The 27,586-nt window shown below is 40.2% G+C and overlaps 2 protein-coding genes across 11 annotated transcripts in view; one reads left to right on the top strand and one right to left on the bottom strand.

Moving 5' to 3' along the window:
* The first annotated feature begins 86 nt into the window (after positions 1-86).
* Positions 87-16,529, top strand: TRIM59 (tripartite motif containing 59). 10 transcript variants are annotated; one of them, XM_014945860.1, is made up of 6 exons: positions 87-1,629; positions 11,558-12,595; positions 13,528-13,598; positions 13,857-14,024; positions 15,075-15,114; positions 15,707-16,529. In XM_014945860.1, the coding sequence occupies exons 1-4, from the start codon at positions 1,549-1,551 to the stop codon at positions 13,966-13,968; spliced, it is 1,302 nt and encodes a 433-aa protein (XP_014801346.1). In that variant the 5' UTR covers positions 87-1,548; the 3' UTR covers positions 13,969-14,024; positions 15,075-15,114; positions 15,707-16,529. The 10 variants fall into 10 exon arrangements, with proteins under 10 accessions (XP_014801346.1, XP_014801347.1, XP_014801345.1 ...); XM_014945861.1 differs by lacking the exon at positions 15,075-15,114 and adding an exon at positions 15,245-15,284; XM_014945859.1 differs by lacking the exon at positions 15,075-15,114.
* A 238-nt stretch (positions 16,530-16,767) lies between these two features.
* SMC4 (structural maintenance of chromosomes 4) overlaps positions 16,768-27,586 on the bottom strand; it is a 40,699-nt gene continuing 29,880 nt past the window's right edge. Inside the window, exons 18-24 of the mRNA XM_014945869.1 lie at positions 23,914-24,103; positions 22,915-23,059; positions 21,624-21,797; positions 20,292-20,474; positions 19,541-19,773; positions 18,865-19,048; positions 16,768-17,277 (exon numbers count right to left, since the gene is read on the bottom strand). Of these exons, the coding sequence (XP_014801355.1) occupies positions 17,089-17,277; positions 18,865-19,048; positions 19,541-19,773; positions 20,292-20,474; positions 21,624-21,797; positions 22,915-23,059; positions 23,914-24,103 (1,298 nt within the window). The 3' untranslated portion in view covers positions 16,768-17,088. The remainder of the gene's footprint in view (positions 17,278-18,864; positions 19,049-19,540; positions 19,774-20,291; positions 20,475-21,623; positions 21,798-22,914; positions 23,060-23,913; positions 24,104-27,586) is intronic.

A 27,586-nucleotide genomic window follows, 5' to 3' on the forward strand; every position in this document is an offset into this window, starting at 1 on the left:
CAACATCATTTGAAGAAAGTTACAGTGAGATTTCTGAGTCTTTTTTTTCTGGGTGGTTTTTTTTCCCCTGCCAAATGTCAGTGTATTGTCTGGTGTCTTATGTAGGCTTGAGGTAAATAACTATTTTGGTAATAATTATTAAGGAATAACGAACTTACCTAATTGCATGTCTAATGTATTTACTGAATAAATTAGGGTTGTTTTCATTTAAGTGTAGGGAATCCTTAGAGGAGGTAAAATGTTTAAACTGGTGTTTTTAAGTGTTGTTAATTACACTTAGTACTGACTTCACAAAAATATCTTCGTGAAGGATGTGCTGTGGAAAATCGCTTTATTGATAGAATCCTTCCTTGTTAGGGTGATGAGGAGAACAGATGTTTGCAGCAACTTTTATGTTTCCAAAATGAAAAGAAACCTCAAAACACTATGGCAATATCTGTATTTACTACCAGTAAATGCCTCTTTCTGGTGCTTCCCCTGATACGTGTGATACACTTAGAGAACTACCTTAAGCCAGTGCTGTTCAAGCTCCAGCCTGTACTGTCTTACGTGTTCAGTGATGGTGATTTGTGTTGGGTTTTGGTGGAGTTTTTATAAGTGAAAAATTCTCTTCACCTGCTTTACAGCAGACCCTGTCGCACTGTTGTTAGTTTACCAAAATATGGAAAGCTTAAACATTTCAGTATCCACAGGGTGGCAGTGTTCAGAGGAGCAAAGCTGGAGCCAGTTGGTCCACTGCCTTTTTTCCCAAAAGCTGCAGTTTGAGGTAATGTAATTAATTACAGTGTTGGGGAAAGGGGAGTGTTTGGGAGGCTTGGGATCCAAACAAGAGATACAAGGCTTACGTTAGGAGTACTAATCAGATTATTAAGACCTCAGAAAGTCAGAAGGCAGAGTTAAGAGCAGAACCTTGCATTGCTGCAGTGGAAGTCGCAGACCAATTTTCTGCCTACATGTGAAGATAAATAAATTTTAGCCTCTGACTTTATTGAGCAGTGGAATTAGGTCACCAACAGAAGCAACTCAGATGTTCCCCTCTTAATGTCAAAGCTATGACATTGAGTGCATCTCTCAAGTTGTTGAGTAGCAGAACACTGGTCTGTGATATTTAGATAGTCTGTAACCATGCAGATGGTAACTCTTTGGTCACTGTTCCTCAATTTTAATAAAAATAACCAAAGATGTGGAGGTGAGATGGTATGTTAACCTACTCTTTCAGTATTTTTAAATAGAAAATTAGCTTTTCAGCTGAACTTGAGGGAGCAGATATCTAGAAAAAGACCTTTAAAATATCAAAAGAACAAAAGTTAATCCATAGTACAAGCTATTCCAGGAGCAACATTGTTGGACCAAACTGGAATTTTAGGATTTTAGTGTTGCACTGCCTGGTTTAGCTAGGAGTAGCAGCTCTACAGAGGGAAGAATAGCATGCTGAATCAAAAGGGATAGCTTGAGAGAAGTTGACCCTCTTTCTTTCTCTCCCACCACTGGAAGTGGAATAGCCCCTGGTTGCGTGGGGCCTTTCAGCCTGGGAGAGCCATTTGCTGGATGCGTGGAGACTTGAACAAGGATATCCCTTCTATGTTTCTTCACAGAATGGTGTCTTCAGGTGGATCACAAGCATTCCCAGTAAGTTGTCTACTTCTGCTCTTTTGATAGCAGAACAGGGTAGTCTGACTATTTAAAAAATAATTTCTGGATAGTGTGTTAAGGTATCAACCAACTTCAAAGGGTTTCAAGTAAAATGAAATGCTGCCTAAGGCAATTTAGCCAGCCCTGAGCAAGAGAACTTGATTTCTGAGTAACCAGGACTCTGCTTTTAGAAAATGTCAGAAGCCTAAGGAAAACCGTGGATGTGCCAGGAAGAAAGGAGGGTGACTGCTTAAAAGTGAAGGAATCTATATGTATTTGTAAACAACTCCTCCTGTCATACAGTATGTTGCATAAATTGCTGCTTTATAATTAAGAATGTCTTCATGTTAATACTTGTAGATTCTTTGCCACTTTTAACTGTAAATGTTTCCTCAGCTCTGCATGTCACCAAATTACTGGCAGGAGTGCTGGTCACAAGGCTGGAAACAATTACAGAAGTCCTGCATCTGGATCAAATAGACTTTATGAAAGGAAACTTAGTAGCAGAAAATGTGTAAAGTTTACAAACTCTTCCCAATAGTAAGTTTTAGCTACTGCTAGAGTAAAACTCAGAAGGCACACAAAATTAATTGAAAGAGTTAATACTATTTCAATACCTACAGAAAAGTGTCTGGAAACTTAATTTCCAGAAAGAAATTCCCACTTTTTGCTTGTAAATCCCTTGAGATGGGGGTCCTGTTTTTACTCTGCTGGAGTGCTCCAAAACTGAGGAAAAGTTTTCTTCAAGCTGTCATTAAAACTGTCATATGTAAATACCTTTGATGTACTTTTAAGTTTCTATGAAATAATACTGAAAGCTGCTATTACTGGAAAAAAACTAACGTGGGAAACTTTTAAATGGCAGCTATAGGTAAATGTGCTATGGAAGTTGTGTAATTGGATGGGAAGGCAGATGGTCAGCAGTCAGACTGTATCAGCAACATCAGATCATGGTACAAAGCAAATATGTCATTCCTAGAATGGCAGTTCCTCAGATTAAATGTTGCTTCATCTTGTATCCTTCTTTTAAATACATAAAAATACACTGGGTATAAAATGTACATTCTTACTCTGAACATCAGTTATTTATATTATAAATTGTCAAAACTGCCCTTGTTTGGTCTTCAGCTTCTCTAGGTTTTTACTTAAGACTTTCCTGGTGTGTTGAGAGGGGTAGTAGAGGGGAAAGGATTATAGAATTTTTATTCTGTATTATGTAGTGCACGTGCCCCAGAAACAAAACTACTCCCAGGATGAGTGTCTGTGACATTGGGACTTTTCCAGGCACTGTGGTTTACTACGAGATCTTGATTGCTGCCGTCTACTTGATATAGATCCTGGAGTAAAGTATGAATACTTTCACATCTTCCACCACAAAAATGAGAGTGTTGATGAGCTGGAGAAACATGAAAAGGAGTTAGAGCTTCGCCAGCGTGGGGCAGGGGAGGGGGGAGAGGCTGATACCATGGACAGCTACGGGCTCCGGCTCCGAAATGGGCCCTTATCTCAAATATGTGAAAATAAGGAGAGGATCTGGTAACCATAGTAATTGGTTCAGCATTGGAACCAGGGCAAAAATCTGAGTGCTGTGTCAGCCTCAGAGTTTTTTCTCAAGTGGTTGTCCCTCCAACTGCTGAAGTTCTGTGCATGGCTATCATGGGTAAAACCCTTACCCAAGTAATATTGTCACTATAAAATCTTAGTCTGTCATGTTACTTCCCTTCTTACAAGCTTTCAATTTTTTTTTTCTGTAACTACATACCCAGTTTACCTCTTTCTTATTTAAGATGTTTGGAGTCTCTTACAGATTCGGACCCCTTCACTCACTAAACAGTTCATACTTACCTTTTCTACTTCTTTTGGCGAGTATTTATAATGAACCAGAAGTGCGCAACTAGTGATTAGACTTTTGTGGTGGAACCAAAGTCTTAGTTTGCAGGTTGGTTCCATTGTGGGCCTGGGGAAGGCCTTCCTCACCTAAAACGTTGTATTTTCTCTAACTGCATCGTTCTGATAATATGCTCAGTTACAAACCATGACCTGCTTATACATTTATCTTGGCTATCTAGCAGTCTAATTTTTTAGCTGCTGTGATTCTGTGTGTTTTGCCACAATAGCTTTTTAAGCTTTCCAGAATTGTATAAATATAGAAATGCAGATTTATTTATTTTTTTAAATGGAGTGAACTTCTGCAGCATGTTCCAGATTACTTGATTTGTACTGAAACACAAATAATATCTATGTTGCTATGCCTATTTTATGTTAGTAGACTTGTGGGATACCTATTTTGCATCTTCAAAACTTAGTTCTTGTTATGATTTTCATATTTTACCTGACTTAAGTTGCAGAAACACCTTTTAGCAGGTTATTACTGCACCAGGCCCTATGAAGGCAGTTAGAAGGGGGCTGTCTCCTCAGCAGTTTTCAGAATGGCTCTGACATTGGAACATTGTGGCCTGTCAGCTGTGCAGATTGAACACTGGCCCCTTGTCTTGTCCATTGTAATTTCTGCCAGATGCAGAATTCCATTAGAAGATAACTTATTCCCAAAATTTCATTTGCAGAGATTTGCCACTGTGGTGCAGTTAACGTAATGCTAACAACAGAACATCCACGTGGTTGCAGCCTCTTCAGCAAATTGGGCACAAGGGCAGAATAAACCAGGTGTGAAGATTTGTATATCTGGCATAGTATTACTTTTTCTTGTTCAGATAGTAAATAAAATGCTTAAGATGACATCTTTGTAATTGAAAGTGGATTACTGATCTGTTAGTCAATGCCCACATTCTGTTCATCTCTGACTTTTCTGAAATATGCTCTCATCCTCTTGGTGTACCCACAGCAGGTGGTTTAGTAATGACCCTTGTGGTGTAATGACCCATTATGTGGCATAATCCTCCAGCCAGTGGATCCGTTCTCTGAAAAACAAGTTATTTTCTGGGTTAGTTTTCAGCTAGTTCTTTGACGAGCCTGTGTGGCTGCATGAGCACAAGGGAGATGAATGAGGCCACCTTTGAGATAGATGTAGACAGGCCCAAGTTGTGCAATGGCTCGCTGGGCTAGGAGTGCAGGCGGGGAATAAGGAAGGTAATTCACAAACCAAACAGGATCTGCAGAAACACGGGTGCACAGGACTCTGGTACCACCAGCAGGCAGGGTGAGCACAATTGGCAAGGATCTGTCCACCTGTAATTAAAGGTAAGGTCATGATTCAAAGAATAGTTTTGACAGAGCAAGCAACTTTTAAAACCTGCTGACCTAAGAGAGTCTACTGGCTTGAAAGGATGAAGCTGTAAGGTGGTAGAAATTAAAGGGGGAATTTCCCCAGTTAACCCCAAATTCTATAAAACAAAGTTTAAGCTGCGCTTGTTCGTTTTGCACAAGTTGCCCTTAGGTTGCAGCAGCTGTACTGGCACGATGGTGAACAGAAAGCTCCGTGGAAACTTGTTAAGGTTGGAAAAACTTCAATTTAATAGCATATAAAAAAAATTCAATTAAAATTTTTAAATATTGAAGATGAGAGGGATGTAACTGACATCAAAAGTATTGTGACAGCTTCACAGGAAAAAGACCAATTACAGCTCGATGTAGTATTTTAAACTCTGTGCTTATCAGCTAAACTGTGATGGTTAATTTGTTAGAACATAAGGTTTTTATTATTTGAAACGTAATTCCAGATGTTTCCCAGATATTTGTGTTAAGGTCCTCTAAATACCAGTTTTAAGACAGATGTTTAGGTAACTTTTGAATGATGATGTACTACGATTTACATTACAACACTAAATGAATTTAATTTCTCTTTCAAAGTCACTGCAAAAGCCACATCTGAGAATAACTAACTTTAGTCTTAGTGTAGTTCTATGCACTGTAAATAAATACAGAATAGTCTAGGGTATAGAATAATCCGAAGTATGAGAAAAGTCTGCACAACATCGGGTACTTTACCTTGATAAAATCTTGAGATTTACTCCTGTCACAGATGTCAGTAAAACACTGTTTATTGATCTATTCCCTTTGTTCTGCAGTCTCGCTTTTTCCTTGGCAAATAGAGCTGAAACACCCCTTTCTGCTCTGGAGGATTGTAAAAGGTAAATTTGGCACTAGATAATGAAGAACACAGCCAATTATATCTATTATTTTAATGTATGGCAGGAGCAATTTTGCTTCACTTAAAACACGTTAAGTGTCTCCGGTAGCCTAAGTAAGGAGACATTAATGAAATGGAAACGGATATTTACCACTTTACATTTATTTAGGGTTATTTCTGGCGTCAGTGGTTGGTGGAGGCCCTGGTTCGTCTCCCCCCCCCGCCCCTCAGGCGCTTTTACGCCTCCCGCTTTCCAGCTCTGGGGTGAATTTCTCCCAAAGCCGTGGAGAAGGATGGGTTCGGGGGGACCGCGGCTGACCCCGCTGCCTGAGGAGCTATGGCCGGGGGGGCCGGGGGCGGCCGTTAACGGTCGCCCGCCCGGTTTGAAGGCGCTGCCCCGCCCCGCGGGCCGTTGACTTTCGAACGGCGCGGCCGTTGGTGCCTCAGCCCCCGCCCCCCCCCCATCCCAAGGCCTTCCCGCGCACGCGCGGCGGCGCTGAGGGGAGCGGCGGGGCGCGGGCCCGGCCGTTTGAAGGCGGCGGAGGAGGAGGCGGCGGCGGCGGGTGTCTGGGCCCGGCTCCCCGGTCGGAGGGCCGGGGAGCGGCTGCGGGGGAGCGCCCAGGTGGGTCGTGGGTGCGGGTGTCTCGCGGGGAAGCGCGGCTGCGGGAGACCGGGTGGTGTTTTGTGAGGGGGGTTGACCCGGCATCCGAGCTGGCGCGGCCGGCCTTGTGAGGTGAAACCGCCCCGGGAAGCCGAGCGGTGCTCGGAGTGACCGCTCTCCCCGCCTCCTGCCAGTCAGCCTGCGCGGCCGGGCCGGGCTGGGGGACTCGCCGCCGCCGGGAGCCATCACCGTCCTCGGGCAGTGCTCCGGTGTCACACACCCCACCCCTCCTTTCGTCGTATTTAAGCGTATTTCTGTCTTTATAACCTTAGCAAGTTTCTGGTGTTCGTGTGGATCCCTTTTCCTAGTTATGAATAGAGGCTGCAGGGTTCAGGTAAAGGTGGCCTCTTCCTTCTGGCTCCCCTGCCCGACAACGACAGGCAAATGAGTGCTCAACACCAGAAGCTTTGACAGAGTTCAAGGGATGAGGGTTGGAGAGTGACTCCTGACAACAGAAGACGAATATGGAAAGGAGAGAGTTGGTATATTTGGGGTTTTATGAACGTGATAACTTGTGTGAGCTTGTTCTAGAGGCAGACAAGGAGCCGGTGGAGGGGTATACAGAAGGGAACTGTCAGGTCAGCTTGACAGGGAGACTAGGCAGACCTCTGCTGTCTTCATCTCCTTTCAGGTCATTAAAAAAAAAAAAAAGTGTAAAAAATCTGGGATAGTGGTGGTAGAACTAGGGGCAGAACATCCCTGGGTGAAAACTGCTTTGTCTCGGGTGTGAGATATTTGTGGTATGGAGCAAAGCTGTATAGCTGAAATAGGCTGGAATAGAAGGGTTTAAGGTAGGCTGTTGTTTATGATTTCTGGAGCCTGGCCTGTTGTTAACAACCATGAAACCTGGCAGTTGTGTAGCAAGTTCCATTCCTTGTGATGCAATGACAAATACCGGAGCTGCACCTCGGCCTTCTGTTTTTTTTAAAAAGTTCCATCATCCTTTACCGTGAAGGTGACTTATGAGTGGAAAACACTACCCGTAACATCATTTCATCTTTTATTTTTCACACCATAACCTTGAGCTTTTATGCTGGTGCTACAGAAGGACTTCATGGACCACTGTGGAACGGGGAATCAGCATTTTTGATGTGGAATTAGTTTAAGTGCAGTACGGTTTTAAGGTTGAGTGTTCCAGTGTCCTTCAGGAGAGAGCAGATGTCATTTTCTTCCCTGGCAGTGGTGTGAAGGAGGAGTGGGGAGCCTGGCAGCACTGACTCCAGGGGAGGATCTGCCTTAAGTGCCCCTTGTAACTCTTGTCACAACTGTTATTTAAGGCCAAACTTGCCTTTTAAAATCCTCCAGAGCAGAAAAGGATGTATTGGCTCCTTACAGCTGGCTTTTGCTATACAGCAGTTAGTTAGTTATCTACCTAAAGACTGACATATGCTGTATTCCAGATATAATTGTTTCTAAACAGCATCTCACATAATTATCTGGATGAGCAGTGATTCTGATGGCTAGGTGATGAACGCAGTGTTATCAAGGAATACACTCCACTACTTTGATCTGCTTAACTGAAAGCTTTGGCAGAAATAGGTATGTTGTATTGTGTGTTTTCATCTTGCCTACACTATCACTAATTAGAAGAGGATAAAATCACAGCCATTTAGCAGGCCTTCTACTGCTGGAAGATTTCTGAAACTCACCGTGTTACTGGCACAATTACACTTTTGCATTTTAAAAATACCTTCCAGTTTGTAATTTGCTTATACAGAGTGACTCTTAAAATGAATATGTATATACACACGTGTGTATTTGCTACCACAGTTGTTTGGAACATTTAAGGAAAAGTATCTGCTCTGTGCAGGAAAACATTTGCCAGCTTCCTGCTACGTTTTTTTTTTTTTCCCCTGGAAAACTTTTTTTCTTTCTTTTTTGTTTAACTCTATGATGGGTCATCTCAGTCTCTCTCTGTTGGTGTTCCCGTTCTCTCTGTTTCTGACATCCACCTACGGATTTTTCACTGTTGTTTGAGTGTAGACTATTTCCTCCGTGCTGCTGCCAGCGCAGGATGAAACTGAATTTCAGGATTTTTACCTTTTGCTTCCCTGGTACAACTCTGGAGCAGTTGTCTACAACAGATTTAGAAAATCCCACAGGGTGCCTATAGCAAATATCAACATTAGCATTCCAAATGCTGTTTGGAAATTGACGGTAATAACTAAAAACCCGAATGTTGTTTCTGCTGGGGGTGCCTGGAAGGCGGCTGGAGCGGGGTGCCCCACGCAGCCCCACGCACCCTTGGACAGAGCTGAAAGCAGAGACTCCTGCCTTTGCACTGCCGGCCTGGCTTTCCAGAGCTGCTCGCTAGCAGGCAACCACTGTCACTCTTTAAATTTCTCAGTTGCCTGGGAAACAGGGCGGTACGTTTCTGTGGAAATGGGGATTTCAGGCCCTCTGGCTAGCGGCTGCAGGGTTATGAAACAGCCCTGGAGCGAGTGCAGGCCGTGGGGCTTGTGGCTGCTCCAACCTGCGCAGGCTTGTGGCACAGCGCCTGGCTTTCCCCGGGGGACACGCTGCCGGGGTGCGGGGGTTACCCCTGCAGAGTTTGAGGGGATTCATCACAGAGCTAAGAAAAACATTTGTAAAGTTGATCCTTCATTTTTATGATAGCAAGCAACTACTTTGCAGTTAAAACAATTTCTTGAAGATTAATTTTGTCTTGCCTTTTCTCAAATAAGCTAGACGTGTGTTCTTTATAAAAAAGATTTTCCTCCTGTAATAGTTCCTTTGAAGAGAACTACAGCCCTAGATTTGGGAAAAAATAGTGATTTTAAACATAGATTTATTTTTTTTTAACTATATTCATTCCGTGTATATAAGAGAAAATAATGAATGAGAGTACTTACTAAGGATCCTTTCTTTTCTAACTGTCAGCAAAAACTTAACTGATTTTTTTTTCCTTTTGTTTATGTGGAAGTGCCATTCCTAAGATTCATAATAACTTTATATATAAGTATATATCTGCATAAAAAATAAAACCTTTAAATGTATTTTCCATGGGAATTAATTCTTAAAAAAGAATTTATCTGGACAGTGAAGTAGATTTGTAATTCAGCTTCCCTTCATTATTGAAACATTTCTTTACCCCTCTCTATGTGAATAATTTCACATTTTTAAGTGGTGTTCCAGACACTAGAACTAAAGACCCTAATGTTGCCACAGTGGCTGATTGGAAAAGCTGGAATGTGAAGGTCTGTGGCTCCCCAGTAAAAAGAGAAATATCTCATGGTCTTTGGTAAGAGCAGTGCAGTACAGAAATAGATTTAGTGTCAAAGTGGTGTGAATGTCTTTTGCTAAATGGCTGTAGTACTTGATATTAATTCTCTTTAACTAGGAGAAAACAATAGTTAGTTATAAATACTACATCATTCTTCTTTTTAAGGGTAGTTCATTAGAAATGTGTCTCTAGTAGATTTTAGATTTTCTTCCAACTGTTGTCAAGGTCTCTTGAAAAAGGGGTTCAAATACATGAACCAACATTTTATATTAATTAGCTGAAAAAATTACCTGATGAGTGTTGGATAATTTTTTTTTTAAAGCTGAATTAATCAAAATTGTTTTCGATATAAAGTTTACTTGCTCAAAAAACAACATACAAGTACCTCCTTGAATTGAACTTGATTTTTTGGGTGATGGTGACCATTAGATTTTTATTTTTATTTTTTTAGTTATTATTCAGTCTGGTTTTACAGGGCAAAAGAAATCTGATCAGCCTTTGTTGAACACTTTCACTTTTGGGCGTACCAGCCTATCTCATACAGTGAGATAAGTCACACGTATTTCTATACAAGCAGAATAGCTTTCTGTGCTCAGAGCTAATTTAACTCTCAAAGAACCAGGATCTGAGTATTTACCTTCTGACTTCCATCAGGTTCCCTCTGTGCCTTTTGCAGGAATAATGCTCCTTCATTTATTTATTGTAAATTGTTTGTTAGTTAGTTCCAAATTTAATCCTTAGTGGCTTTCATGATTTCAAATGCAATTTAAGGTTTTATTTTCAAAGGAGAGTATATTTAACAATTCACTTCCTTTTAAGTAGATTCACTTAAAATAGATCAAACTTTATTAATCTCGGTGTCAATAAGGAATGCTGATAGATTGATGCAAGAATAGGTTAATGCATTAAAAAGCTTAGGAGGGCACATCTGAATAAAATAATCTCCTTAAAGACATCTCATAGCTAATTATCTTCCTGACTGGATCAAACAAAGGTTCAGTAGTACCTCGTGCAGCTGCGTTAGCCCAGCTGCACGTTATTGTTTTCAGATTTAGAGTTAGACCCTAAATTGAGAGTCTTTGATACTAAATGTTTGGACAATTTCTTTTTTCAGTGTAGCAAAGTCTACAGAGTTGACTAGAACTGATGAAGGGGACAGGAGAATGTGACAGAAAGATAAGGGAAGTTCATACTCATTTCCACTTTTTTTTTTTTAACAGAATGAAAAACAGAATTATGGTTTCTTTTATGAAAACTGATGTTAGAGTTATTGTTATTTGTGACTTTACAGTGTGATTTCACTAAGCTGGCAAAGAAAAACGAGACAATATTACAAAGGATGGAAAACGAAAGTTAGATTTTTAGTTTTATGCTTCAAGTAACCCAGGAAGAACACCACGAGTCTTAATTACTGTTAGTGGTATTGTATTTAAGGGCTACTGAGTTAGGCTTTTGTTTGTGCCAGAACCTAGAGAAAACTTTCAGTAAATTTGACTGCTTAATAGTCGAAGAAAGTTAGGGGAGAAAAAAAAGTTTCTGTACTTACTGTTCTATTCTTATGTTGAAAATGTTACTCATGTGGGAGAAAAAGCTTCATCATTTTTAGGTTATTTAGAAACTCTAGTTCTAACTTTTATCACACTCTTCTGTTTCCCACTTTAAGAATTATCTAGTAGCAGGTTGCTGGTTTTTATGGTTAAAATTAGATATGGGTGAACACTATCTAGTCACTTAGCCTATAAGTGCAAATCACAATTTGCTGAAATCCTTCAACCATTGCTTTCTTTCATTCTTCTTTTGCCTTTTTTTTTTTTTTTTTTTTTTCCCTTAGCAATAAGCTGCCAGTGAAGGTGAGGTTACTGGTCACTAAGTGTCCTGTGTAGGTTACTAAAATGACTTTTAAATGAGTTGATTGTAAAATGACATTAAACCTTTTTTTTTTTCTTTTTTGTAGGACATGCATCACTTTGAGGAAGAATTAACCTGTTCCATCTGCTATAGCATATTTGAAGATCCACGTGTTCTGCCCTGTTCCCATACGTTCTGTCGGAATTGTCTGGAGGGTGTTATTCAGCTCTCGGAAAACTTTTCCATCTGGAGACCCCTGAGACTTCCTCTGAAGTGTCCGAACTGTAGGAGTATCGTTGAAATTCCTGCCTCTGGGATTGAATCCTTGCCCATCAATTTTGCGTTAAAAGCTATTATTGAAAAATACCAACAGGAGGATCACTCTGATGTTGCAACCTGCAGTGAGCATTACAGGCAACCCCTGAACGTCTACTGTCTTTTGGATAGAAAACTGGTATGTGGCCATTGCCTTACGATAGGCAAACACAACGGCCACCCCATAGATGACCTTCAAAGTGCCTACCTAAAAGAAAAGGAGTCTTCTGGAAAACTTCTGGAGCAGCTGACTGATAAACACTGGACCGATGTATGTTTGCTCATTGAAAAGCTGAAAGAACAGAAGTCCCTCTGTGAAAGCGTTGTTCAGGAGGATAAGAAAGCAGTAGTCCATTATTTTAAGAAACTTACCGATACCTTGGAGCACAAAAAACAAGCTCTGCTGACGGCGCTGGATGACGTCAACGCGCACATTTTGGAAGAATATGAGCCTCTCATTGAGAAGTTGAAAAAAATAAGAGAAGAGCAGCTTGAATTAATGTCACTGAATACATCTATTCAAAAAGAAGAGTCCCCGCTTATTTTTCTTGAGAAGGTGGATGATATGCATCAACGTATAAAAGCTTTGAAACAGAAACAGCTGCCGGATGTTAAACCTGTGGAGGTTTATCCGAGGGTTGGGCACCTGTTGAAAGACGTGTGGTCTAAAACTGAAATCGGTCACATCAACAAGATCCTCACTCCAAAAATAAAACTGATTCCAAAAAGGAAGTTACGCAGCAAAAGCAGTGGAAAGGAAGGAAGAGAATCTAAAGTGCTCCTCCAGGCTGTAAATCCTTTAGCAGTCCTGCTTCTTTTTATCATACTGGTAACTGCGTGTTCACTTGAAAAACTGGTATCATCGGCTGTGATTGAAGCTACTGCCGCTTCTATCTCCTCATTCTTGCTGCTTACTTATCAAGATTTCTGCACCCATTTGCAGAATATGATGGATGTGCTGTGCCATGCATTTAATTTACTGGTGGAATTTTTAGGGAGGCTTGTTTCTTTTTGACTATTTTGGTGACTAAATTGATAGCTGGTGTTGGAACCCCCAGGATGGTTTTTAATTGCTACTTAAAAGCTGGATTGTTAAAGCTCTACACTTTTCCTTTCTGTTTCCATATTCTTTCTTTTTCTGTACTGTCTAGATTTCCTCTTAGCTCTTGGTTAACTGAGAGGAATGGCAATGAAACAGGCTTCCTCTTCTGCTCACACAGTATGGTCAATTGGTAGGGAATTGTTTAAACTGGGAGATGGCTGGAAGCAGCATCTGCTGGAGAAAGCTATAAGCGGCTTACAAATTGTAAGCTGGAGTCCTGTTTGTAAAAACTCCTTAAATGTCTACTATCTTGGGTTTTTTTTCCCTGGTAACATAATTTTAATTTTTTTATTTTTAATAAAAGCACTACCAAATTAAAGGTCCCTTGGTAACATAATTTTATTTTTTTTAATTTTTTCTTTTTAATAAAAGCACTACCAAATTAAAGGTTAAAAAACCACCTCAGGCTGCAAACAGGCTAGTCCTGGATGGGTCAGGCACTAGCTCTGGTGTGCATAAAACTCCTATTTTGTGTTTTACTGACCTCTCTCTGAATGTATTTTAACTGATGCACCTCTGGGCTTTAAAGTGTATATTCATTTGGTTTCATTTGGTTTGTTCCTGGTTACTAGTGGGTGACATGATTTCATCTGTTTGTTTGTTTTTTAACCTGCATTTAGTAACTTTGTGTCTTTCAAATGGTTCTCTCCACTTTACAGAGTAGTATCTGTGGGAGTTCTGGTGAAACGCTGCACACAGGTGTTTACTGCCAGCTAAAAACACGTATCAGGTGTGTGTTTAGTCTCCTTACTAACACAGGCCCTGATTTTTTGTTAAATCATTTAATATGTAGTGAAAATAGATATACGCTGTAGTAAGCAGCAAACCTCCCACTGCAGTCAGTGGTACAAGGATTTCACATGTCCTCAAGAGCTCTTAAAAACGACTTGACAATGAATATAAACTTATATTCAGCTTTTCAGCACAAATAACAGAGATCTTTACCTTGACGTAGGAGAAATGCAATAGTGTTTTATTCTGCACTCAGATGGTCGCTGACTCTGTTTGCTACTTCTGAGGAGATGCTCCAGTCTAAACTGTGCTCGGGAGTGGAATCCCCAGAGAGAGCCCCTGTTGGCCTTCAGTTAGGAGCAGGCTGATTACAGCAAGTACCAGGACAGCCTTGGAGAGCTGCAGTTCCAACAGCAGAGCACAGGTGAGCTTACAACTCACTAAAAACCCAAAAATGAGCATTGGCCATGTCTAACTGTATTTGACTTGATAAAAATAGTAGTGTATTCCTGCATAGCAGCATTCCTTGGCTGTTGTATATTTTTAAATACTAGAAGTTGTTTAAATAGTGATTGATTTCTGAGGCTAACCTTTAACTACTAGGTATTTTAAAAGCTTTGTGCACACCAAAACTTGCCCCTGGCTACCAGCAGGCACTAGTGGGCTCCTGCAAAATACCGGTTGCTGCCAGACTGTAGCGGGAGCTGTGGGCAAGGTCAGGCCTCAGGTGTGATGCCGAAACATTCCTGAAGCCCAAATAAAGATCCCAATAACAATATTGCCACCCTGATATCGCTGTACTGATAAAACCCCGAGTCCAGCCACGCAGCTGATGTGCAGCTGGGTGGATTTGCCCCTCTGGGGTTGGCTGAGGCAGGAGCTGGCTGGGCCTTTGCCTCTCTGTGAGCATCAGTTTCTAGAATTTGTACATATGTTTTCTGCAACGTTCTGGAGTTACAAAGGCAAATCCCATGAAGCCCACTGGTCAGGGTTTGAAATGGAGTTTGGGTGTATCCTGGGATTGACAAATGCCGTCATATGGATTTCTCAATAAAATGAGGAATTTGTTTGTGTCTTAAGCCCTGGTAGAAGGCTGTCACTTGGCACATCAGTCTCTCAAAACCTGATGCTACGTGTCTGTCCGCTCCTACGTGAGGCTGCTTTCTTGACCTTTTATTTTACCTACTTTTAAAAACTTAGAGAGTTTGTAATGCAACTTTATTTTTCAAGACTATAGGAATTTATAAAATGCCTTTACCACTGACTGAAACATTTAGTACTTGTACTTATAATGCACTGTTTTAATAAATTTGCATACAAATAAAATATATTCTTACAGTAGGATTGGCTAATGCCTTGATTTCCTTACAGCACTGTGAGGGCTGAGAGGAGACGAGCAGGCCTGTGCCTGTCCAGCGGTGCTCTCTCTTTTACTGCTTCATTTTCTACCAAGTGCCCCATTTTTTTTTTGCAGCGTGAACTTTGGGAAGATTCTCTCTAATGGATGTCCCCAGGTGGGTCAGTGTAGACTTCATGGCCTTTCACATTGCCCATGACAGGCCTGTTTTACCAATTTTTGTGTCAGACAGTTGGCTCTCTCTTCCTGCTTCATTTTCTACCAAGTGCCCCATTTTTTTTTTGCAGCGTGAACTTTGGGAAGATTCTCTCTAATGGATGTCCCCAGGTGGGTCAGTGTAGACTTCATGGCCTTTCACATTGCCCATGACAGGCCTGTTTTACCAATTTTTGTGTCAGACAGTTGGTACCAGTGTCTGAGCTGGTGCAGGAACTGGAGGAGTGCAGCGTAGGCACCTCCTGGGATGTGTGTACGGAGGGTCTCGCTTTCCTCCTCCCAGCTCCCTGGGGTCATACAGCTGAGAGGAGCTGCTTCAGCCCCACTCTTTGCTCTCCTCTGCGCTGGACACAAGTCCTGTCTGCCAAGGTTCATTAACTTATGGAAAATTTTTCAAGAAAATACTTTTTACTGCCTTTTTATTGAGGTGTGAAAGGGGTTTGTACAAACCTAGGGTGTTTTTTTTTTTTCCCATCTTTTGAGACCTCATTCTAGAAATTTAACCCTTGCTGCATGCTTTTTTTTTTTTTTAGAGGACAAGCCTTGTTGAAAAAAATTGTGTTGAGACCCAGTGGGGGAAGAGACTGCAGTTTCCAGGTGTCCAAGCAGCCTGCAGGGAACAGAGCAAGTGCTGAGGTACCAAGGTGGCCTCTGAGAGCACAAACCAGAGTATGCCTCTTCAGGAATGTCTCTTGCAGGTGAAAATAATGCATTGTTCCCCCCTCACCTTCCCCAGCTCATTCACCGAGGGGTTACCCTGCCCTGCACCTCCTCTTGCACTTCAGCAAAAATTCACAGACCCCGTCTTAGCGTGAGCTCAGAATTTTTTGTGCTTCCCATCACCTGCCCTCTGCAGCTTCCCTTTCTGCATTACACACCTTATAGCAAATTATCACAGTCTCCCCCATCCCCTTCAGTTTTCCAGACCAGCTCCACGCTGATGATTTCAGGGGAGGGTGAGGGTCTGGGTCCATCACACGGGGTTTAGCTGTGCTGGGACTATGGCAACAAAAGCAGGATAAACTAACTCAGGTTCTGTGTATTTCTGTCTGGAAACAGCCAATGGCAATGGGAACAAGGCCCAGAAGCAGAAGGAGCTGCAGCCCAGGGCTGCTCCCAGCTCTTCTACCCCCAGCCTTCTTCCTGAGCAGCAGCACCAGTGCAAGTGTGCCAGGTACTGCCCTGATTTTTGGAATAAAACACACAGTTTCAGTTCTTAAGATACAAAAAACCCCTCAGATTCAAAGCAGAGACCTGTCTGTAAGAGGGTAGTGGTACCTAACCCTGTCTGTCAGGAGGGCAGAAGCCAGCAGATGGTAACGACTGCCTTAAAAACCCAGAGTGCACAAAAACGGCCACGGCCTGGGAGGGAGGGAGGGAGGGAGGGAGGAGTTGTCCCTGCGGGAGGGGAGAGGAAAATAACTAAAGAGCAGCTTTTGAAACAGAACCAATTCATTACAAAATGGCTACAAACGGCTGTTTCCCAGACCGTGCAGCAGTACAGACAACATCCCCATTATATACATGTAAATTATTAAGTATACTGACTTTACTTACTAGAACTCGTATAATAAAATACTACAGTACACTCTGGTAACATTTAAAAGCAATTTGCTTACTTTAATACAGACAGTAAAAACCAGGCTTTTAAAACCAAATACAGAACACAAACAGTGACATCAAACTTACCCATGGAATATCAAAATGGAGCTAGGTACATCATTGGAGAAATAGCTTTTTCTAAAAAACTTGGTTCATATAATTAAAAGCTATGTAGAATATATAATTAAAAAAACAGAATGTATTGTTTTATTAACAAGCTCAAATAAAATATTCCAAGAAAAAAAAATCTCACATAAAAAAGTATATTAGACAAAAGTAAACAGCAGCAACGAGGATGGAAGTTTCTTCCGCTCTATTTTTGAGCTATAGCACACCCAAGAGTGCTGAGTTCAGCCAGTCCTTTGGATGCAATAACTTTGGGGTTTGTTGCCACGCTTTTTGTGGTGTTGTGAGTCTTATAAATTCCAATGAGCCTGTCTGCGATCTCAAACATGTTGTTTCGCAGGGAGATGATGATAAATTGTGCATTTTTTGTTTGCTCCTGGAACAGAAGTGATTTGTGTTAGCCCATGGTATTTCAAAAAACTGTTCTTCTATGATCTCTATGTGAGGTTTTAGGAACTAAGGAACACATAACTAGAAACAGTTTTGTCCTTCAACAAATCTGCAGGTGCTGAGGCCTTAGAGCTCCTGCTCTCCACAACAGGTGAGTTCACAACACACCATCAGCACAAAGCACTGCTCTATACTTCTGCATGAGTTTCCTCTTTTTATCTTTTACTTAAGTGAATTCAATTAAACACGACAGTGGTGAAACACTGGCCCAGGTTGCCCAGTGAGGTGGTGGATCCCCACCCCTGGAAACATTCAAGGTCAGGTTGGATGGGGCTGTGAGCAACCTGGTCTAGTCAAAGATGTGTTTTAAAGGTCCCTTCCCACTCAAACTATTCCATGATTTGATGAAGAAAATATCTAAATTTAGTGGTGCTTTAAAAACAAACCTTATCCTTAAGAACCCAGCAGCATCAGTGTAAGTTCACCAGAGGAGCAAAGTCAATGCACAGTCCAGCTCCATTCTTGCTGTGGAGAGCCAGGACCTCTTCTCCTAGGATAGTACTAATTTTTCTGGATCCTTTTCTCCCTGGATAGTACTAATTCAGAAGTTGTATACACCATACGAGCTACAGCTATATACTAAGCTATAATTTGCACTGAAGAGCCAAACTGTACTAAGTTTCAAATGTAAGCATTAGTCTGCAGTTGAAATGAAACTCTTTGCTCTACCAACTCTCACCTGGGTGACAGACCCACATTTGTGGAAATACAGGCATCGTGGAAGCAAAGTTTAAAACTACAGTTGCAGGCAGGTGCCTTCTAAATATATCCCTCATTTAAAGTAGTTAATCAGAATCTTTGGCACTTCTAGGGTGTTCCCAAGACCAGTGGTTATACTTTAGATAATTCTCAAAATTCCAGCTTTAAATTAGCAACCAGAACTGTAGCAATGTAAATGTTTGCTTGAATGAAATATGGCAACAACAGCATCTTTAAAGGCATGAAAGAAAAAACCCACTAATAAAGACACAGATCAAAGAAGCCTATGGGGAACAGCTCACGTTAACAAAATGGAAGTATAAAACTAAGGGACCTTGGCTGCTCCTGAGAATGAAACCGTGAGCTTGGATACATCAGCACATTGCTAAGAGCTAAAGGAGTTACTGTATTCTCAGCTGATGATAGTTATTATTTTGGGGAAAGTATCTATATTGTAAAGAGGAAGCAGAAGCAGCAAGGACACGTAGAAATGTGGCACTTCTGGCAAATTCTAACATTCTTTCAACAACTTTAGAAACAGGATTTGGAGGGGGAAAAACTTGTAAATCCTCTATTAGTTGCCTTATTTCAGGAAAGCACAAAACTTAACAGCTTAGAGAAAAAATATGCAGAAAGCAACATTCTAAGCATCTTTCTGGAAATCTGCTCAGTACAGTGACTTAATTATTTAAAAATACTCTATCATTCCAGATTTTTATATCTGGCCATAATCATGTTACCACTTTGTCTTTTCTGGCAAAGAAGAAAGTATCTTAGAAAAATTATATTATAGTAGTTACCTTTAAATACTTACATATATGTAAAATGCTACAATAGATACATTTTTGAAGTCAAGTGCTGCATCAATCTCATCCATAAAATAAAGTGGCGTTGGCTTGTAATGATGAAGAGCAAAAACTAGAGCCAGTGAACTAAGAGTCTTCTCTCCTCCCGATAAGTTAAATATCTTCTTCCAGCTTTTCTTTGGAGGTCGAACACTGAAAGAAATTAGTTTGTAACTCATTTCTGTTCCTGATGGAAATAAATATGTCGCGGTGAAAAGCAAGTCACAAGGCAGGAAGGAATTCTTGGAAGACACAAAGCAGCTCAACTAAAGCCATGGATGAGCCACTTGATACTCTTAGTCCACCACAGCTGAGAGGGAATAAACTGGATTATTTGTGTTTACTGAGGAGTAACTGAGCCCCCCGGGTGCACACACAGCTCCACCAGCAGCTGATATGTGCCTGAACTCAAACTACTGTTAACACTCAGCTCTTCTCTGTAGGAACTGCAGCACTTAAGAACTGCTATTTAATTATCTTTCAAAATGCTATTCTACTCTTACGTGACGAATATGTTCCTAGGACCTTTTATGACAGAGTAATCTCCAGTTACTGATGTGACCGACACCATTCCCTAGGCAGAATGAAAAAAAAGGAATATAACAATTAAGAATTAGAGCAATAATAACAAATATTTTGACAAACCTAAAGATGATCCCCTCAGAGAAGGGATCCAGACTGTCCACAAGTTCTAGTTCAGCATCCCCTCCCAACGTAAGCATCTGGTAGTTCTCCTTCAGTTTATTTGTTATCACATTAAATCCTGCCATAAATTCATTTAGCCTTTGTTTCCTAAGATCTTCAAAAGCTTGTCTGAAGTTGTCCCTCTCATTGGTAATGTCATCCAGTTCAGCCACACGTTTCAAGTATAGCTCTTCCTGCAGAAAAACCCAAAAGTACAGTTAAACAATCTGTCTCCTTAATTTAGATTTTGCACCATTTTTCCTACCATTTTTCCCAAGAATGGCCAACAGACTTGAAACAAAAAGAACAAACCCACACCATTTTTCCTACCATTTTTCCCAACAGACTTGAAACAAAAAGAACAAACCCAAATCATCTTTTTTTTTTCTCATCTCTCTACGCTGCTGATCTTTCTATACTGGAAAACCCATGTTAAAAAAATAAATAAAATTTAAAAAAAATTTAATCTGTCACATAGTCCAATATTACTGAAGTGAGTATTGTGAGGAGAAAAAAAATCCTACTATTGTGTATCTGTCTAGACTGTCAGGACTAGTTGTCTGTAAATAAACAAACTTGCACAGGAGAAAGTTGTCTTCACCTGCTGTCTATGATATCAAACATGGAATCTGTACCTAAGCTCCTACATACACCTTCCACACTGGGTGCAGTATCAATAAGGTGAATCCTACACCACAGTAATGAATCTTACCTTCTTCTTATATTCTGCGATAGCACCAAGGTTGGGTTTCATTTCTTGACACTGGGTTTCCAGGACAGCTATTTGATTCGTGATAATATCTGGATCCTTGATAGCCTCAAGCTCTTCTTGACTTAGGACTGGAAGTTCTTCAGGTGCTTCATCTTCTATGGGGTGCAGTTTTAATTTTGATATCTAAAATTGAAAACAAAAAAAAAGAAACCACCTAGAAATCTTCAAAGATCACATTAGTTATCACATGGACACGTTTCCAAAATAAACATTTTCTGTGTTAATACACATTGAACCTTCCAGTCTCAAAACATTCAGAGATTCTTCACATAACTCCCTTTAAAAATAAGATGCAAAAAACACAACAAATATCCTTTTATCCTGTTATTCCGTTCCTGAAAATTACATACATAATTCTTACAGAGGAGATTTCTCTGTAACAGTAGCAGGTGATGAGGAGTCATCACCTCTACCTGATGCCACAAAACTTTAACAACTACGCACATAATACTTTGTGTGTTTAAGATCAAAACACTTAAACAGATAGCTGCCCCTGTTATCCTCAAATTAACAAAGTATAAAGGACCCTACGCACTGCAAGATCATCTGCTGGTAGAAAAGAAAATAAAAAGATAATGTAAGTTTATGAGCTCCAGGCACCTCGTTGGCCTTTTCTCTGAACACGCTTCCCTAGGCACCACCTGATTTTTTGCTGTTTCCATAGAGCAGGAAAACCAAAGGAAGAGCAACCCCCAGCACTGCCTCTTGTTGGCTCTGTAGAACTCAGGTCTGTGTACAGCTGTCTGTCTGTCTGTCTGTCTGCTCACTCGCCTGAAAGCCGCCAGCAGCCCCGCTCCCTCTGAGGAGCTGGGTGTTGCAGCACCTGGAGTGAGCAATTCCTTGCTCCCACTGGCTCTATTTTATCCGCTGAGCTGGTTCAAGCAGCAGTCTGAGGAGCAGAGTTTCTTCCTGGCCCCGTGGAATTCCAGTTGGCTTAATTATCCTGAACTGGGGAAAGGCAATTTAATGTACCAAATGGACTGCGAGTTCTAGGAGAAATGTGCTCTTCGCATTCTTTCATAAGTAAAAAACCCCTTGAAAAGCTAGAAGCTAAACCATTTAATGCATAACTCATCCATAACCTTGTATGTCAACCAGAAGGTAAAAGGCTGGAAGGTCATCTTTTTTAGAGTTGGTTTTTATAGCATAAACACCGATAAACTAGGAGCTGAATATCTGTTTTCTACCATCTATCTGTTTTCTAACCACGTTAACATATTAATCTTTTGAGATTTTACTGTTCAAATTTTAGGAACTAAACAATTTCCCTACCTCTTTTTGCCAGTATTTAACCTTTGACTGGTGTTCAGAAATATGTCTATCAATTTGTTCAATTTTCAGCTTAATATTAAGAGCTTCCTTTTGAAGTGCATGTTCATCATCTTGAATAGTTTTAATATCCTGGAGTAAACTGCGACGCTCCTCCTGAACTGCTGGCAACGCTTCCTAAACAGAAATGATCAAAAAAATGCATTAATCAGTTGCCTACAAAAGTGTTACCACTTCCTTGGGTTATAGATTTGTTTTCGGTATATTATTCAGGAAGCTTACTCTCCACAATCCTACATACTGATATAAACAAATCCATATTCTTATATTTAGATTAACCGGGTCCCTGAATTCTGCTATGACTGAAAATATGCTGCAGTTTATATTTTCATTCCAGATCTGGATTAAACAAGTCCTAGACTCGGATGTTTTTAGCGAAAAGGCAGTTTTACAGAAAGACTGTCTCAAAGAAACAGCTTTATTTGGAAGAATTTCAGCCGTTGTGGTTGTTTTCACTCTCACTTGTACATAAATCTAGACGGGAAACTGAAGTCCCACATAACTGGAAAAGAATCTATTTTTAAGCAAGTTTTAAAACCAATAATTTCTTTGGGGAAACTTGGTTTAAGTTTTTTCTAAGCTTCAGGAAATTGGGTCAAGATATATTTCCAGGTAAGTATAAAAAAATACACCGTTCCCATTCCCTGACCACTAAAAGGAATGTCACTCTGCAGCTCTACAACAACAATTGCAGAAGAAGAGAACTGAAGGATATAACTGGGATATAATAAGAATATAACTCATCATCCTGATTTTACCCGAAGACCAGACTGCTCACTAGGACTGGTTTGGCCTAATTATTTTCCCCCATCATCTATATTTAAAGGTCAACTTTGATTAATGATTAAACAAAAATATTACTTTTGTATGAGTGCACACAATATACTGCGTGCACAATATACACAATATATATATACACAATATATATATACACAATATACAGAAAACAACATTCTTTGCCATTTTATCCCTGTGTGAATTTTTGGAGGATGAGTAGTAAAACAACTGAGAAAGATACTTTAGATGAGCATTGTCTTTGACATTGTCACTGAACATCTTTAGACCTTCCAGGCAGGAAGCTGCCTTGCCATTTAAGCCTCAGACACGACAATCCTTGTCTAAAGTAACAGACATCAGCCATTAGAACAACCCTGACACAACAACTCTTATCTAAAATTTATTTCACAGGCTGCCTCCTCTACAAAGAGCTACACTAGATTAACAGGACACTTACTTCAGCTTGTTTGCAGTCATTCATAACCTCGGTAGCTTTGTCTTCCAGCTTAGTAAGCTCTTCTGTTAAGTCTTTAATTTCTTTCTCATTATTTTCAATTTCCTTCTCCGTGCGAAGAACAGACTCTTCAGATTTTTTCAGGTTTCTGCATGGGTACCGAGATGTTTGGACACCTCACGTGAGTGCAAATATGACAAGATAATCTAGAAACACAATCCTACTTTAAAGATTGTTGAACAGCTATTGACAACCAAATAGGATGTGAATTTAATTTTGATATTTATTGAATTTATGCATGAATTCTTACACTCCTGGGATATCCAAGTAAAACAAAGTTGTCTTCCTAAAACGTACCACAAATTGGCCTCATTAAATGACTTAATTTTTTCTTTCAGAGACAGTTTTGACACCCATGTAAGTATTCATTATGTATTGTTAAGTCAACATAAAAAAAAATTAAAAAATCACATTTTATTTCCTGACATGCCCCATAATAAAATTAGTCACTTCAGATATGAACTGGTCCACTGCAAGGCAATTAAGTGCTATTTTGAATCTTTATCCTGAAATATTGCATTTTAGTGATAGGCAAATATTAGCAGAAAAATACTGATTAAATATGATTTTTAAACTGCCCGTTATGGGTTTTTTGCCTAAAAAACTGTATTTCCTTTTACCTCCTTGACACAAGCAACATTCAGTATTAGACATGCAACTGAAAATTAAGATTTTAAGATCATGGGATTCTGACGTGTCTCTCCTGGGTCAGGTTTCACTAAGCTTGCTAGGTCTCTGATCCTTTGCCTGCAAAGCGTGCTAATTAACAAAGATTATGCTTCTTAAAAAAGAACCAGTCTCAGGTTGAGGTAAATCAGTTTTAGATAAAGAGGTTACGACCTTCTCCCTCCAGTTTTCCTCTAGCCATGAAGAGGTGAGAACCATCTCCTCTGGCCTGACAGACTCCCCACGGGAAGGCGTTACCGTTCCGCCCTACTGTACCTGTCCGCAGACTTGAGCGCCACTTGGGCTTTAGTAACAGCTGAAGTACATTCATCTATTTCTTTGTTGATCTTATCAAGTTTGTCTTGCTGCATCTTGAGTTTCTGGTTATTGATCTCCATTATAAGGTTATGTAATCGTTTCACTTCATTTTCTATTTTTCCAGCTTTCTCAGCAATGCAATCATAATCTGTCAATACACAACATTGGGTTAAGGTTATTCTGCTGTCCCTAGGAGCTCTGGACTGCTGCAATGCATCGAGATTAAAAAGGTGATAAACATCTCTGCTGTGTTGCTATACTGACAACTGTTCTTTATACCATGAAAAATGCTGTTGGTTTTTTTACTGTGGCAAAAAGAGAAATACCGTCCACATCTTTCTGACAGTATTATACTACCAGGGCTTTTTTGGTATAAACCACCAAAAATTTTAATTAGATTACTTCATGTATATAGAGTACTTAGTATATAAGAAGCTGTTCCAAGCTCATTCTTTGTGTTTATTTAAGGGGAAGATGCTCAAAGGGGTTAAATTTTAAGAACTGGCCACCAACTGTTGCTCGGTACCTGCTGTTACTGTGTAGTTACTGCCGATGCTGGGTAATAAAACGACCCACTCTGCCTTCCAGGTAGATTCCTTTCCTTGTTTAGCTTATACTTAAAACTCAACAAAACCATCTTAAGAAGTTGAAGAGCTTACAAAAATTAAACAACCTAGCACCTTAGTTTTCAGAGGGCAAAACAAAAAAAATCCCACACTAAGCTTGCTACAGAATTAGAATTTCCTTTTGGGGACAGAAAGAGTAAAGCAGAGACTTGAAAGGCGGAGGGCAGTCACCTCTCCAGAGAGCATAGGTTTGTGCCTCTCCATTATGTGGTAGAAATGTTAGAGAAGATATTTCTAAGATCAAATCTCAGTGTGATTGAGAAAGTAAAGCATTCATGCTCTCTTGATGCTCTGCTGTTCCGAAGAGGCACAGAGGGAATCCAGAGCATTATGTGTTCTCTTTCCCAAAATGCTATGAAAGCGCGGTGCCGTGTGGGTGCGGGGGAAGGGAATGATGTTTTATTGTGCTCAGTTTATTCCCTGAACAAGAAATACAAAGCAGCAGTCAAGGTTTACTAAGTTACCAATTTCTTCAGAGAAACTGTTATTCAAGTTCTCAGAGTAAACATCTTTTGCAAAAAGAACTGGGTACCCTGTGTGCCCAGAATGCAGGATACTGGGTTTAGTTCAGTGGGATAGTTCAGGTAGAGCACCCCAAAAACCTTTATTTGACCTTAATATCATTACCCTCATGTGAGCAATTCTTACCCCTAATTAAACTAAGTTTCCCTACAAATCTGTATGTAATACAGACATAAAAGTCCAACCAAATAAACAAAAAAACCCCTAAAATTAATATTAACTTTAGCTTGACTGAAATATGAACCTGAGCAATTGCAAAAAAGGGGTTTTCACTCTCTAATCTCTAGAAGCACCTTTTATCCCCACTTTAAATGAAAAGAGGTCCCAAACCAAGATATGTTAATCTGAAGGAACAAAGCCATACCCTTTCATTCCTGTATTAGTAAAAGAACATGAGTACAATTTTTATCTATATGCTTCTCTCCACAAAACATACCTTTCTTATAACTATTAAGGACTTTTTCCAATTCCTTCTGTTTGTTTTTGTCCGGAGCAGCAGCAATTACGTTTGCTTCAAGTTCCTTAACTTGGGCTTTCAGATGAATTTCTTGTTCAGATAAATTCTACAGAAAACACAACTGTGTTAGAATCCTGTACTTTAAAAAGAGCCTTGATAGTAACAAGGACTGTGTTAAGCTGAGGCTGAGAAGTTACCACCCTGCACGTTCAAGGAGAAGCCAGATATTGCCTCAACAATAAATTTACTCACCTGGATACTTGCTGTATACTTTTCTAAAGTACTTCTCATTTCCTGTATATCTTGGTGCAGTTTTCTTATGGCTTCTTCAAGTTGTAATTTCTCCTGTTCACACTGTACTGCTCTTTTAGAGTCTTTCTGCAGTTGAGATTCCATTTTATTGACCTACGCAAAAATGAGATATGATCATCTGCTTCATGTTGCCACTCCAAAAACAAAGCCAGATCTCATTCACGTGCTCAGCAGTCTATGATCTTTCGAAAAACAGGAAAGCAGAGTAAAAACTCGAGAATTTGCTGTAGCAGGACAGAATATGGAGGCTGACGGCTGAGAAGATCAATTGTAATAGTGAAAAACAGAGGCAAGCATAAGAAAAAGTAAGTTGAAGAATCCCTGTCAAAATAGCTCAAAATGGAGAATTGTATAAGGAAATAAAACTAGATCAAGCTTGAAAGGCTTAAGTCAGTGTAGTGAAGGCAGAAACCAAAGAACACACAAGCAGAAGCTCCAGCAATTTTTGTGATAGTTAAAATTTGATACTTGTTGGTTTCTGTAGTAACTTGGTGCTCGGAAGACAAGCTTTTGCAAGTAGTAACTGGTCAAGAGACCACGTCTTGCAATTCACCTTCAAGAGCAGAAGGAATAAGGATCCATTCCAGATCTCAGCCCATTTTCTGATTAGGTACTAACCTCTTCTTCCGAAACATCCGTTACAACCGAGGAACAAAAAGAGAAATACCGTCCACATCTTTCTGACAGTATTATACTACCAGGGCTTTTTTGGTATAAACCACCAAAAATTTTAATTAGATTACTTCATGTATATAGAGTACTTAGTATATAAGAAGCTGTTCCAAGCTCATTCTTTGTGTTTATTTAAGGGGAAGATGCTCAAAGGGGTTAAATTTTAAGAACTGGCCACCAACTGTTGCTCGGTACCTGCTGTTACTGTGTAGTTACTGCCGATGCTGGGTAATAAACCAGCCCACTCTGCCTTCCAGGTAGATTCCTTTCCTTGTTTAGCTTATACTTAAAACTCAACAAAACCATCTTAAGAAGTTGAAGAGCTTACAAAAATTAAACAACCTAGCACCTTAGTTTTCAGAGGGCAAAACAAAAAAAATCCCACACTAAGCTTGCTACAGAATTAGAATTTCCTTTTGGGGACAGAAAGAGTAAAGCAGAGACTTGAAAGGTGGAGGGCAGTCACCTCTCCAGAGAGCATAGGTTTGTGCCTCTCCATTATGTGGTAGAAATGTTAGAGAAGGTAATTATAACATCAAATCTTAGTGTGACAGAGAAAGTAAAGCATTCATGCTCTCTTGATGCTCTGCTGTTCTGAAGAGGCACAGAGGGAATCCAGAACATTATGCGTTCTCTTTCCCAAAATGCAGTTTATTCTCTGAACAAGAAATACAAAGCAGCAGTCAAGGCGAAGAGGCACAGAGGGAATCCAGAGCATTATGTGTTCTCTTTCCCAAAATGCTATGAAAGCGCGGTGCCGTGTGGGTGCGGGGGAAGGGAATGATGTTTTATTGTGCTCAGTTTATTCCCTGAACAAGAAATACAAAGCAGCAGTCAAGGTTTACTAAGTTACCAATTTCTTCAGAGAAACTGTTATTCAAGTTCTCAGAGTAAACATCTTTTGCAAAAAGAACTGGGTACCCTGTGTGCCCAGAATGCAGGATACTGGGTTTAGTTCAGTGGGATAGTTCAGGTAGAGCACCCCAAAAACCTTTATTTGACCTTAATATCATTACCCTCATGTGAGCAATTCTTACCCCTA

This window comes from Calidris pugnax, unplaced genomic scaffold, assembly GCF_001431845.1.
Source record: "Calidris pugnax isolate Ruff unplaced genomic scaffold, ASM143184v1 scaffold111, whole genome shotgun sequence".
Taxonomy (NCBI): Eukaryota; Metazoa; Chordata; class Aves; order Charadriiformes; family Scolopacidae; genus Calidris; species Calidris pugnax.

What these genes read in the sequence shown, in the direction of transcription:
- TRIM59 (XM_014945858.1), top strand. Translation starts at nt 1,549, where the DNA reads ATGCGTGGAGACTTGAACAAGGATATCCCTTCTATGTTTCTTCACAGA. An exon ending in GTGGATCACAAGCATTCCCA is followed by an intron (nt 1,630 to 11,557) that starts GTAAGTTGTCTA and finishes TCTTTTTTGTAG; the next exon opens with GACATGCATCACTTTGAGGA.